This window comes from Lolium rigidum, chromosome 5 (genome assembly GCF_022539505.1).
Source record: "Lolium rigidum isolate FL_2022 chromosome 5, APGP_CSIRO_Lrig_0.1, whole genome shotgun sequence".
Lineage (NCBI taxonomy): Eukaryota > Viridiplantae > Streptophyta > Magnoliopsida > Poales > Poaceae > Lolium > Lolium rigidum.
Window position 1 is genome coordinate 230,394,731 of NC_061512.1, and position 14,646 is coordinate 230,409,376.

At 50.2% G+C, this 14,646-nt stretch overlaps 2 protein-coding genes across 2 annotated transcripts in view; both read left to right on the forward strand.

The window, feature by feature from the left end:
* The window catches only part of LOC124652376 (cinnamoyl-CoA reductase 1-like), a 38,952-nt gene extending 38,655 nt beyond the window's left edge, over window positions 1-297 (forward strand). Inside the window, exon 6 of the mRNA XM_047191395.1 lies at window positions 98-297. Within this exon, the coding sequence (XP_047047351.1) occupies window positions 98-287 (190 nt within the window). The 3' untranslated portion in view covers window positions 288-297. The remainder of the gene's footprint in view (window positions 1-97) is intronic.
* Window positions 298-7,392: 7,095 nt separating this feature from the next.
* Window positions 7,393-11,594, forward strand: LOC124654223 (cinnamoyl-CoA reductase 1-like). The gene is made up of 7 exons (XM_047193241.1): window positions 7,393-7,487; window positions 8,098-8,126; window positions 10,180-10,320; window positions 10,408-10,596; window positions 10,693-10,855; window positions 10,957-11,146; window positions 11,239-11,594. The coding sequence occupies exons 3-7, from the start codon at window positions 10,240-10,242 to the stop codon at window positions 11,426-11,428; spliced, it is 813 nt and encodes a 270-aa protein (XP_047049197.1). The 5' UTR covers window positions 7,393-7,487; window positions 8,098-8,126; window positions 10,180-10,239; the 3' UTR covers window positions 11,429-11,594.
* Window positions 11,595-14,646: the final 3,052 nt, after the last annotated feature.

Genomic DNA, 14,646 nt, shown 5'->3' on the forward strand with positions numbered 1-14,646 from the left:
ATGATTCACCACATACTTGTATTTTTTAGCAACAACGATGAGATTGAGATGGATTCTATGGCTAACGGTAAATTAATTTGTTTTGTGTCTTTGGCAGGGACAGCATACGTGACATGGATCACCCGGCTCCGATGACCTCCGGCAAGCTAGAGAAGCTGGGGTGGAGCTGCCGGACGATGAGGGACACGATCGCGGACGCCGTCGACTTCTGCCGGGAGGCTGGGTTTCTTGAGGATGCGGTGGATGGCGCGCCATGCCGTTTCCCCCCTCTTTTAAACAAAGTTTAGCGGCATCAGAGAAGTACTGTATTTGGTAGTAGCAAGTAAATGCTCTGTTATCATTACTACTAGTAGCTTAATAATACCCTTGTGTTGCTACGACCATAACTAAATTATGCATGAACATATTATTTGACTTGGTTTTCTATTTACAAATGTTTGTGCCACTACGAGAAGTGTGGTAAAAGGGCTACGTGTAGCTCGGCCTTTATTTTAAGTTTTTCCACTACGAGATATTATAAATTGCAATAGGCATTGCTGTCGAGCGTCCGAGTCATGCTTGCCAGGGTTTGGATGTCACCTCAAACCAAGGTTTAAAATAGTACGTTATTTCTCTGCTAATAGCGCGCTATAGCATATCTAGAGGGTTCATGCTAAATTTTAGTAATTTTGCTCGCCGTGGTGTTATTTACGAAATAGCATGCTATATCGCGCTAAAATTTCATAGCGTTAGCATGCTAATTTTTTTAGGCAAGTTGCTTTCACTTTCTCGTGGTGATGAATCGCAATTTGTTAGTTCCATTTCTAAATAAGAAGATAATATCGCTAATGCTAATAATTTTTAATAAATAATTTATACTATGTTCTTGTCTTGTGAAATGTTGATGTTAGCCTTCTAAAATATTTGAGATCTATTTTCATATGTGGTTATGTATGTATGATTCAGTCACTTTTGGATATATATCCATTCGTTCTAGTAAAATTATTTATTTTTAGGCTATATTTAGTATTATTTTGAAATTCTATTTGAAATATACAACGCTATTAGCATGCTATTTTAATCCTTGCCTCAAACATTAGCCATTAGTATTGTCCAAGTAAAGCTTCTGCTAATGGAGAATAAGGTTTAGTAGCGACCGGTTATGGGATCAATGAATGATGTCGATGAACTCGGGTGCATGCGCATGTGTAACCTCTCCAAGTGGAGACGTGGAGTTGGTGCCAACGGTTTGAACTCTGAAAAACAAACATCCATGTGTACTCAATTTCGTTTTCTTCTTATATTTATGAGGATGATTGTTTTACTCTATCTGCATTATTTGTCTTTATCTTTTTTTGTTTCATATCAGGCCAGACCACTTGTCGCAGATGTAGGCAAAATGTAAGGGTAAAAAATGTCTAGATTCACTGAACCTGCGACAAGTATTTAGAGACGGAGGGAGTTGTATTTTTCATTAACTTGTGTTCACCCCCTCTAGTCACCATATCTCGATCTTTGAAGTCTCATTTAAAAGTGATTGCATCTTAATGAATCCATTGTGTTTTTGTTCATGTTTTATCATAAATACACACATATGCAAGCAATTTATTAATATTATTATGTAATTTGCTAAATATTGCTTCTTGGTGTTTTTTGTATTATGTGTGTTGCTTTGTGGGGTCCGTCCGGATACCTAAGGTTAAATCTCTCTCAGGTTTTGCTAGAAATATAATTATTTGCCTACCAGAAAAAATTCCCAACTATGTTTATTTCATGTCTGAGTCTCCCTCATTTCCAATTCGAATCAGCGATCCAATATATCTGCATTTGAATCCACAACCGGTTGTTATCCTTTCCACTATGTACCCGAGAAAAATATATGGTAAGAGAAAAAATCGATCCGATCCAATCTGATCCGTTTACACCCCTATATTAAGATAAAATCAAATGGAGTGATTGCTATTCGAAATGGAGTTGCTGAGGGGGGATTGTGGGGGACCATATGGGTTTTAGAGGTGCTTGGTGCACTTCATACCAAGGAATGTCGGATCCCCTGACGATCGAGGCTATACATCTCCAGGATGTTGTTGCTTTTGCGGAGGAGAAGAGATTTACTCGGGTAGCTTTTGAAGTCGACTGCTTCGAGCTAGTTCGTATCTGGAACATGGGCAGGGAGCCAGGGATAATCGGTCGATAACCTCGCCTATCATGAGTGACATACGTGAGCTTAGTGTACATTTTGAGTCTTTTAGTTTGTGTTCTGTTCGCCGTCTTGCTAATTAGGTGGCTCACAACTATGCAAGGCAGTATTCTCAAAAAAAAGAGCAACCTCTGCATATGGATTTTTTTTGGAACTACCTTTTTTAGGGGATTTTGAGAACTACCTCTCCATACAGAAGTGTGTTTAGGGTTTCGATTCGCTGCCATGTGGGCCCAATATCTGACGAGTGTCCATGGATCTAAGTCTACAACCATACGGTCCATACTTGGCCCATGAGCGCTTTGTTCTGGATCATTGCAGTTTGGTTACCTGTCATGATCGGCGATTTACACAAAAATAACCCAAAAGTGGAAGAAAAGCACAGACTGACCCTCCGGCGAAACTATTTCACCAATCTAACCCTTTTGTGTGGCGCCCCTCCCACGGACGCCACACATGCCCCTGTGGCTCCCCTCCTGTCGGCGCCACACACCCAGCCGACGTGGCCCCCTCGCCGCTGAGCTGGTGCGCCCGTCCGACGTGGCAGCATGTGTGGCGCCCTCCCAACGGCGCCACACATGCACTTGGAATCCCCAAAACATACTGTGGGACAAATCCTCTGGGACTTAGCCGTTTTGCGAGGCTCGATGTGTGGCGCCGATGACACGGGCGCCACACTAGCATGTGTGGCGCCGATGCCACGGGCGCCACACATAGAGCCTCGCGAAACGGCTAAGTCCCAGAGGATTTGTCCCACAGTATGTTTTGGACCCAATGGTTCATATAAGTTGGCATGTGTGGCGCCGATGCCACGGGCGCCACACTAGCACTTGTGGCGCCAGTGGGAAGGGCGCCACACATGGACTTGTGTTAAAAACATGAAAAATCCTACCAAACTCCAACAGTTACGAGTACAACATTGGACACAACAAGTAGCAATCTCAGAACATACACATATAACACTTCATACGTCACATTGTAGCACGTAGATTCAAACAACAAGTAGCATTACAGACATGGTTCGAAATGACATAGGGTTCACAAGTCGATACTTATGAAGATAGAGTTCACAACAACACGGAGCACATCCTAGTAGCGTCCTCGACGTGCCGTCCTCGTGGGCTGCTTCCGGACGGCCATCCTCTTCGTCCGCTGCCTTGGCTGCTCCTGCTGCTGCTCCTGCTGCTCCTGCTCCTGCTGCTGCTCCTGCTCCTCCTCCTCCTCCTCCTCCTCCTCTGAAGAGAACGGCTCGTCGTTCCTCATCCTCGACATAGCTGATCTCCGCGGCGTCCCGTCATCCTCCTCAGTGACAACCTTCTTTCCTCGGTTGACATAATCTTCCGGAGTGTACCGGTTTGGAGCCTTGCCCCTTGGCTTCAACTGGTAAGCTGACCGTTGCTTGGAGGTACGCTTCGGAAGTACGCCTTGACTCGGAATTAGGTCGTCCTCGGGAGGAATCTGCACAAACATGAACACATGAGATTACAAAAGTTGAAATTAGTAAGAACATGTTTCACAGCAACAAAATAGTCCATACATGTTCTTCGAAGAGGAGGATGTAGGGATTTCGCCTTCGCGGCAACCTAGCAAGTTCGCTAACCGCCGCATCTTTCGTGCAGTGTTCTGCGTCATGGAACTCATGGTTACAAAGCCACCAGAACATAATAGTGTACATTCAAAGTTGGTGATCATACCTTAATGAAATTCCGCAACGGTGAAACAGGCTTTTCATCTCTGTGGCTCTGGTCCCACATAGTCTCGCACTCCTCAGCGGTTTTCTGGATCTCCTCCCGCTGTGACAAACATAGCATACACAATTTAAGCGAGCACATGGCAATCTAGATGATGTACTAGTTAGTGAGAGAATCCATTACCACGAAGTTCAGCTCGGAAGCAATAGAAGTCGATCTCCTCTCGCGAGCAAAAGTGTCGTGCTGGCTTTGCCCAACCTCATCGAACCGGATGGGGTCGTCCAAGATCTCCTCGACGATACGCGCGCTTCACTAACTCGATACGCGTGTTCCGATGGAACCACTCGAGGTAGTTGTTGAAAGCGGTGAAGTCGTGAGGCACAATCCGCTCGGGTCAGCATTCCGTGCCGCTTCCAAGCGGTGTTGGAACGCCTGTGATGTGACCGCTATGATGGATCGGCCAATTTGTGATCTTCCTCTCGCCGCTGCCTATCAAGCCTGCAAGAATCAACAAGTTAGTTTGTACCTCTTCTATCAAGAATCTTCCATCGCATGATTCCGAAGTTTACCCGTGAAGCGCCTTGTCCGTGTCTTGCCACATTGGTGGGCACTCCGATACAGCCCAAACCTGTCTCATCACTCTTTGCGGCTGGTGGTGTTCAACAAGCCACATGCATATGAGTGGGCAGCGCATACGCCGAACCGCGCCTCCTCCGTGCACTTGGGGTTTAGGTCGGTCATCGCCGCGCCAATACGGTAGTAGCTACCATATGGCTCCCATTCCACCTGCGAGCATACAATTATTTAGTAGATGCCAGTGAGAATCAATCAAAACTAGGATTGCAACTCCGCGAGTGATCGGTTACCTGCTCAGCGGTAAGAGTGTCCAACTCCGCAGTGTACTGCCTGTACATGACCATTGGATCGCTCGTCATCTCCGAGACATTGTCCCAAAGGTATGCCCAAGTGGGCTCCCGATCAGGAAAGTGAGGGAAATGAGGCCATGGCGTCTCGTTGAGTACCCTGGGACGCCCAACTGATAGGCGGTCCCAGCTCCATACGGAAAGTAGGAGCATGCATCCACCAATACCGCCGCTCCCGGCTCTTGCTCCCGGTCCTGCGACAAGCTTCGTCCAACTGCGTACATAAGATATTTGGTTACTACTTTGTGTAGCGCACTACTATAGGAAAATAGTACATAGAACAAATCATCACCTGCCGGTAGAGGTAGGCAAGTGCCGCTGTTCCCCAACTCCACCGGTCGTCCATAACCGTAAGCGCCTTCAGCCAACACCAATGGGCCAGCTTACCCCCACTGTCAGGAAAGAGAGTCCTGGAAATCATGTACCATAAGTACACGCGGGCGTACGTCCTCCGAGTGTCCTCGTCGGCCTCTATGGGGCATTCCGCAAAGTTAGTTCCGATCCAAGAGAAAGACGCGCCGGCGGGAACTCTCTCCTTTGGATTTTCCGGCGGCGGAGGAGCCCTGCCAATAAGCCCCACCATCTCGCCGGCGCCACCCATCGAAGCTGTGTTCATACACAAGTGGCTCGCCCTGAATAGGTAGTGCAAGGATCATGGAAACATCCTGTAGAGTAGGGGCCATCTCGCCGGCCCTCAAGTGGAAGGTGTGAGTCTCCGGCCTCCACCGGTCGACAAGGGCGGTGAGTGCCGAGGGGTTCATGTGTGGCCCCCCACGGCTTACAAGGGATATGAACGGCATAAGACCGGTAGGCCGGATGAACTCCGTGTACCTCTCGTCATAAGGTATATCCGGTGTGCCATGGTAACGAATCTTCAAAGGGTGAAGATCCGTTCCCCTCTCCGTCATATGAACAGCCCGGTGCTCCTCGTCGTACTCTTCATCCAGAAGCCACACCATCCTACATGTTTACACAACCATATTATGAGTCATTCCACTAACAAAAATGAGTAACACATACATGAGAGTTCATATCCAAATACATGAGAGTTCCATACATACACACATACATTCATATCTAGGGTTCCAACAAATATTTGGTTCAAATATGAGTTATTCCATCACAAATAGTAGACATTTCAAGACATACATACATAGAATTTGAACACATACATAGCCATTTTATATCTACATAGCCAAATCTAGGGTTCATATCCAAATCCACCAACATATCCAAATCTAGGGTTCATATCCAAATCCACTAACATATGTAGGGTTCCTACACATACACATTCAACACTTACATAGCCATTTTATATCTACATAGCCAAATCTAGGGTTCATAGCCATTTCAACACATACATAGCCATTTCAACACATACATGTAAAATTTCATATCTAGGGTTCCACCAAATCTAGGGTTCATATCCAAATCCACCAACATATCCAAATCTTGCTAGGTTCAGAGCCAAATGCACTAACATATCAATGGTTCATATGTAAATCCACCAACATGAATTTCCATGTCTAGGGTTCATACCCAAATCTACCAAATCCACCAACAATAGTGGACGAATCGGAGGGAATCGAAGGGGAATACCTTGAGGAATGGAAGAGGAAGGACTTGGCCGGCCGGATCCGACGATTGCTTGGTCGATTTGGTGGGGGCGAAGGGGACTCGGCGGCGGCGGCGGTTTCCTGGGAGGAACAGAGAGAAGAGAAGAAACTGGCTGGGTCGGGCTGGGCGCGGGCGCGGGCGCCACACTTAAGTGGATGTGTGGCGCCCGTGGCATCGGCGCCACACATGCTAGTGTGGCGCCCGCGGCATCGGCGCCACACATCGAGCCTCGCAAAACGGCTAAGTCCCAGACGTTCCGGAGCCCCTGGATGTTTTCGACCGGAAACATGATATAAGTTGGCATGTGTGGCGCCGTTGGGAGGGGCGCCACACATGCTGCCACGTCGGACGGGCGCACCAGCTCAGCGGCGAGGGGGCCACGTCGGCTGGGTGTGTGGCGCCGGCAGGAGGGGAGCCACATGGGCATGTGTGGCGCCCGTGGGAGGGGCGCCACACAAAAGGGTTAGATTGGTGAAATAGTTTCGCCGGAGGGTTAGTCTGTGCTTTTCTTCCACTTTTAGGTTATTTTTGTGTAAATCGCCGTCATGATCCCAGCGAATTTTTCATGATCGTCATTCTCGATGTAGAAAAAACTAATATAAGCATCTTGAGCGCACTGCAACGATGATACAGTCGAACGCTGGAGTTTTAAATAGCTTAAATACGCGAGCGTGTTCCATACTGAACCTTAATTTAAGCATTAGATCAGAGCTCCATGTGAGTTCTGCTTCACATAAAGATTCTAATCTACGGGGCGCCCAAAGTTTCGGAGATAAACTAGTGCCGATTGGTACGTTTGAGCCCTGGAAATCTCGCTCCAGCTCGCTGTCAGTCTTGGGCTCTTGGCTGCTTCCGGACACCGTAGCTTTCCACTTGGTTTCGCATTCCCGCTACGACCGCTCTAGCAACCACAGACCAAGAGTGCAGCTCGCTCGCGCGCTATCTGTGGAGGAGCCATGCCAGGAGTTGCAGGCGAGACGGTGTGCGTCACCGGCGCCGGCGGGTATATCGCGTCATGGCTCGTGAAGCTCCTCCTCGCCCGCGGCTACACCGTCCACGGCACGGTCCGCGACCTCGGTATGTGGCTGCTTGCTTTGCGTCCCTTGTGAGTGTGCGTCTATGCTCACTTCCGGCCCCCTTTCGCTCCCGACAACTAGCTCCCCTAGACCGTCCCGGTCCTCAGATTCGGATCACGTACCACGGAAAAGCTCCACCGTGCTCGCACAGGTGTATTTTGGTGTTGACGACGTGCTGTGCTGATCGATGATCGTGGCCTCGTAAGGCACACAGGTTATATATAGCTTGTGTTGTTTTCCCTGTCGAGGTGAAGACATCGAAGAGCGTGACCGTGACCAGAGGTCGTTGCTTGCCGACGCCGATAGCTTTACCGGCGGCTCAGAAACGGAGGCGCCGGAGAACCTCCGGTTAGAATCGAGATTGGGGAGATGCTCTTTGTTTAAACCGAGACACGTATGGCGGCCCTGGGCCTTGACGTTCCCGTCAGACTATTGTACCTACTTTTGGTTATGTATTTTCAGTCTACACTCCCAGTCTCAAGTGGACTTTGTTTTTAGCATTTCTTTCCGACCATCTTTGGCATCGATGCAGCTGTTTTGTTGAAGAAAATACGGTTTTACTATATAGTATTAATGTCATAAACAAATGATTTATTCGGATCATGTTTCAGGTGAGAAGAAGACCGGCCATCTGAGGTCGTTAGTGTAGAACGATAGAAAGGGAGAGAGATTGGCGTAATGTGTTGGATGTATTATTGAGCCTCATGGGCGAGTATATATAGGCGTACAGGGATCATCTTGGAGTGCAAGACAAGACACGAGATCTATCTCTATCCTAGACTACCTAAACTGCACACGGAATATATCTCTAACACTCCCCCGCAGTCGTAGCGGGAGCGACGTGAACAACAGTAGCGTCGCGGACGGTCAGACTGGAGATAAACCGAGTGGACCCCGGAAGGCTGACACTCCCCGCAGTCACAGCGGGAGCGTCGTGGACGGAGTTGCGTCGCGGATGCTTGGACTGTAGAGGAAGCTGGTGAGGCGCAGGCGAGGTGGTAGCCCTTGTGCCGATGTCGAGGGAGCCGAGAGCGTTGGGCGGTGCAACCTTGGTCGGGGTAGCCGCGCGAGGGGATGCCGTGGTCGATGTCGTGGTCGGGTGCCGGTGTCGAGGTAGCCGCACATGAAGCCGCAAGCGCATAGTGCGCGAGGAGAGTGACGGAGACGCATCGAGGCAGTCGTGGAGATGGTCGATGCCGAAGTCGATGCAGTCTGAGCCGTCGAGGACGAGGTGCTTCCCTAGTTTTGCCAGAACTAGGCGCACGCCGGGGACGAAGGCATACTCCGGTTTTGCCAGAACCGAGTACGCAAAGACGAAGTCGGCGATGCGGTCGAGTCAGTCGTAGAAGAGTCGATGCCGATGAAGACGTTGTCGAAGCCGATGAAGACGAGGCGCTGGCCCGAGCTTGCCAGGCTCGGGGACGCGTCGGGGAAGAAGGCACGCGTCGGTGTTGCCAATACCGGGCGTGCGAGGGAAGGGACCATCATGGACCGCGAGGTCGTGGTGGACGGAGACATAGAAGGCGGCGAAACCAGCGGTGACCAGGAGTGACCATGCTGGATGCCTAGACTGTAGAGGTGGTCGGCGAGGCCTGCTACGACCAGAGTGGTCATGCAGGGTACCTGTGGAGGTGCGGCGGCGGTACTCGAAGTTGGCGAGGAGGAACCCGACGGCTTGACGTAGACCTTGCGCTGACGGTGGTGACCTGCGCCGATGAGGCGGCGCGGTAGTAGCCTGGAACGTCGGTGCGCGGGGACGGCGAAGTAGACTGCGTGCGGCGACGTCTCGGCCCGAGGGGCCGGCGTAGCTGCAGGGCGCGAGTCGATGCAGCGGCGGGAGGCCACCAGCAACGTACACGTCTTGGAAGGCGCATCGGAGGCCGGTAGCATGGACCAAAGGCGGCGGCGCTACGGCCCGAAGGGGCGACGCAGCGGCAGCCCGTAGCTCGATCGGTGGTAGGCGCGTGCTCGGGGACGTGCTTGGCGGAGACGTGCGCGCGGTCGGTTGATCAGACCGATGGCGGCGTTGTACGCGCCATGGCGTGGACGACGTGCCGCAGATTGGAGTCGTTGGCGACGTTGTCGGTGATGTCCCGGGCGATGACGGCGAAGATGGACCAGCGATGGAGACCGCGCGGGCGAGACAGCCTGCTGCGTCGCACGTAGGCGTCCCGTGTGTGACGCGTGCGGCCATGCCGCGCGGTTGATGAAGATGGCTGGTGCAGTCGATGCCGAGGTTGGAGTAGAGACGCGTGATGACGACGGCGGTGGGCGACTCAATCCGATCTATGATCGGCAAAACCAAAAAAGAAAACACCGGTCGAGCGACCGGCGGAGCAAAAAGAAAACAAATCTACGGATTGGAAAAAAAAAGGACTCGAGGGCAGCAGATCAACAGATCGGCGGACGAACCCTCATACGGGTTGCGCGGCCCCCGGAGTAGGCCATGGAGAGACCTTCCCGGGGGCGGCGCGGCGCGGAAGCTATGCGGCGGCTAGGTCAGGAACTTGCGGCTGATACCATGTAGAACGATAGAAAGGGAGAGAGATTGGCGTAATGTGTTGGATGTATTATTGAGCCTCATGGGCGAGTATATATAGGCGTACAGGGATCATCTTGGAGTGCAAGACAAGACACGAGATCTATCTCTATCCTAGACTACCTAAACTGCACACGGAATATATCTCTAACAGTTAGAGAAGGCTTCTGAAAATCTCAAGCTTTTCAAAGCCGATCTCCTCGATTATGAAGCGATGACGGCTGCCATAGCGGGATGCCAGGGGGTTTTCCACGTCGCCTCTCCGGTTCCTTCCGCGAATCTGACTGATCCGGAGGCAAGTTTTACACTTGTCAAGATCTAATTTATGACACGTTTCAGAGTGTAATCTTAGACTGAACATATTTATGCCATACATATACAGGTTGAAGTTGTGCGTCCTGCTGTCGTTGGTACCAAAAATGTACTGGAGGCTGCATCGGCCGCCAAAGTTCGGCGAGTGGTTGTTGTTTCATCCATAGTTGCCGTCGATATCAACCCCAAAGGTTGGCCCACAGACAAGATCAAGGATGAAAACAGCTGGTCAGACGTAGAATTTTGCAGGAACAACGAGGTAGCAGAGAAGCACGATAGTTTTGGGTGTGATCTTAAATCCAACAATTCTTTGACAGACTTCACAGTTCTTATCATCTTCGCCATGGTTGTGCAGGAATGGTATTCTGTTTCCAAGATCACAGCGGAGAAGGCAGCGCATGAATACGCACAGCGGACCGGCTTGGACGTGGTCACTCTGAACCCAGCGGTGGTGTTTGGCCCCCTGCTGCAGCCAACGGTGAACGCGAGCAGCCAGTTCCTCATCTACTTCCTCAAAGGTGGTTTCTGTCATCATCTCACATTCAGAAGAACATGATCATATATACATCGTCTCCTTGTTCTTGTTTCTCACTGGTTTGAGGACTGTTCGTGGCTGCAGGAGGACCTGACCGGATGAGGGACAAGCTATGGCACATCGTGGACGTGCGCGACACCGCCGATGCTCTGCTTCTGCTCTACGAGGCGCCTGAGGCCTCCGGCAGGCACATCTGCGCGCCACATATCATCACCGCCCAGAACCTGAGGGAGCTGCTGAAGAGCACGTACCCTGAATACCCTCACATCACCAAGTATGCATGACACTTTTTCTCTTCGTGCACTGAAAACTCTCAGGCAAACGTTTAGCTCTGACTGACTCCATTCACTTTGGCAAAAAATTCAGGGACAGCATCGATGACATGGAACACCCAGCGCCGATGACCACTGACAAGCTGAAGAAGCTGGGGTGGAGCTGCCGGTCGCTAGAGGAGACCATCGCGGACACCGTAGAGTTCTGCCATCAAAGTGGGTTTCTAGACGATGTGGAGGGGGCGGCGCCATGGCGTTTCCCTCCTCTTTACAACAAGATTTAGTCCAGCAATTGCAAGAGATCAGGGGCCATCAATGATGTTTCGAGGTGCCGATATTAGAACTTAAAAGCTTCCACCGTAGCTCACTGGACGCTGCCCATCCCAGTGACGTCCATATGGTGTAGTTTTGTGTAACGAAGCCATGAATAAGTTTCCAAATTCAAAATTTTCATTTTGTTCCCACGGTCCCATAATTTTATTTTGGCAAAATTTCCTTTTTTCATAACAAGGTTTTGCTTGAAGGCAACTGCCGAGCATCCCAGGTATACGAGGATTCCATCCTCCGCCTCCCCCACCGTCAGAAATGAGGAAATTAGTAAAACGCAAATCACATCCATCCGATTAGAATACACTGACCCACATAGCAATTTTTTGTGATATTGTAGTGTCATTGCAGCATTTCTTCTGCACTGGGTAAAAAAACATACAACTACATCGTAGCAATACAAAACACCAATATAGCAAAAAAAAAAAAGTATGCAACAAACTCCCTCTAGTCGCAGTAAATCCCCAACCGTTGTAATAAATCCACAATAAAGGCAACACTATGTAGTGTAGGAGGAGAACATTTGCAGCTACCCACAAATATTGCAGCATTAAAGCAACATCTGCAGCACGCACTAGAATCATTGCAACACCTCACTTGTGTGTTCATAGCAAAACTTACACGAGTTTGCAGCATTTGAAAAGTGCTCATGCGGCATCGAAAAATGCATGAAATGCACCTCACACATATGGCTTATCCGATGCCACTTACTCTTTAGAATGTCATGGTATGTATTTTAGAGTCATCGTATATCAGGTTGAAAATCTCATTGCTGCCAAAAATCTTCCATGGTTTAACTATTTTTTAGATCAACACATTACTTCATAAAAATCCCCGAACCGGGACATGGCTAAATGTCTCTCCTCTCGCGATTTCTAGGCGACTCTGGTGCACGTCCGACCCGTGGCACTATTCATGGTGGGATCACCTCGATTCCCGTCCATGGCGGGCCAGGGCGGAGAGGGGGTTCCTCCATATCGCGCGGGCATCTCCTTCCGCCACTTGCCTGCGGAACAGCACCGAGTTTCACCCTCCTCGCTCTCGCTGCCGATAGCTAGGTTCCTCCAAAAATCCAGAGCAAATAGAAGGCTGACGCTGGCGATCTGCGTGGATGAAGAGGGAGAAGAGGCTAGTGAGAGGTCGCAGCAGGGGGAGCTTGGTGTCGGAGTTGGGACGGAGAAGATGGGACCTCGCGAAGGCGCTGCGCGTCCGGGTAATAGATCGGAAATGGCGAGGTCGAGGCAGGCGTTTGACAAGGCGTCCAAGGAAGGAGCAACTCAATCAGCTGACAGTAGATGCTTCAGCTTTTGCGTTGGCTCGTTTGGGCCAATTGCCATTGATTCCGAGCTCTTCACCCTCGGAGCAGATGCAGCGGTGGGAGAGCGAGGCGATGCCAGAGTTTCGTGCGCTAGCGGTGGCGATAATGGCGTTGCATGCGCCGAATCATGGGCGGAAGCCTGGTCCGAAGACTGCCAAGGTACGAGACTTGCTCATGCGGGATCTGGAGCTCCAGGACACGGCGCAGAGTGGTGCTGGGAGCAAGGAGAAGCCGCCGAGGTGGAGAGGACCACCGAGGAGGGCTCTATCTCCGTTCTCGCAGGAGGTGCAACAAGCGAATGCACGGATGTCGTCGATGTGGAACAAGCTAACAAAACCACCAGGGTTCTCAGGCCGGGATTTGAGAGCTGCTTCGACGCTCATGGTCCTCAATCACCATGGGAAGCTGGTGGCGCTAACGGTGGAAGAGCTCGTGGTTTTAGAAACCTTGTAGGTGTTGCTCGCCCAGTTTTTGGCGGGAGTGAGGAGGTCAAGGGGGTTGGTGATGCTGACAGGTGCCCATCCATGGCGATGCGGGCCGAGGGGTGTTGGGTGCCCTGGGCTGGTCGTGGGCATGGAGGAAAAGGAGGTGGAGCTCCTTTTTGAGAAACTTTAGCATATTCCACAACATCTCAACAAACCAGCACCGATGAGAGAGGGGGATATAAAAACCAAGACAGCTGCTAGGGTTCGATGATCCCCTCCTCCGCCGCCATTGCCCCCTCATAGACCTGTGATATGTTATCTAGGAGTTGAAGAAGCTGAGGTGGTGGATCTGGAGCTTGAAGAATGTACCATGGCTGATCGTGGCCGTGGTGGTAGAAACTGAGGGAGAGGTACTGGAGGGGGAAGAAGAGGAGATAATTGGAATAGACAGCAGAAAAATCAACAGTTCCAGCAGAATCCTCAACAACAACAGCAGCAGTTCCAGGATTTCCAGCATAATCAAAATGGTTTTCCTTTCCCTCCACAACCTTATGGGTTTTTTTCTGGTGGGATGCCTCCTCCTTGGGCTTTCCAAGGTGCTTACCCTCAATTCCCTCCTCAGCAGTTTAGTTTCCAGTCAAACTAGTGGATTGCACCACCTGCAAATGATTTGATGAGTGCATTTTTAGCATATTTTTGCATTACTATTTTATCAAGTTATCATCAAGTAGTGGTAGGATTTTTGTATTTCACCGCGCTACCGTGCCCTTTTACGCTTGTAAACACACGATCTTAAAATAATAAGTCAATAATGAAATATCAATAAAAACTGTCAATTTCTAGCATTTTGACATGATAGAAATAATTTTTGCACTTAATAATGCACCCGGGCGAAAGGACAATGCGAGGACAGCTTCCAGGGACTTTAACGGGCATCGGTACGGGCAGGGCCCACCCGTACCACCCTCCAGGAGCACTACCTCCTCAAATACTTTCACCTCCCGCGGATGGATCAGAGATCAGACACACACAGCTCCGCAAAACCGAGAAACACCGCCCCAGATCACATCTCACGAAGGAACTTTGGAGAAGACAAGATCGGGGCTTCTACGTGGATCCTAGGAGGACAAGGCATCATCCCTTTCATCCTCATCAACTGCTGCACCTTCTGTAGGATAACGTTGCATAGAAAACAAAAAATTTCCTACCGCGAACACGCAATCCAAGCCAAGATGCAATCTAGAAGACGGTAGCAACGAGGGGTTTATCGAGTCTCACCCTTGAAGAGATTCCAAAGCCTACAAGATGAGGCTCTTGTTGCTGCGGTAGACGTTCACTTGCCGCTTGTAAAAGCGCGTAGAAGATCTTGATCACCGGCGCCACGAACGGGCAGCACCTCCGTACTCGGTCACACGTTCGGTTGTTTATGAAG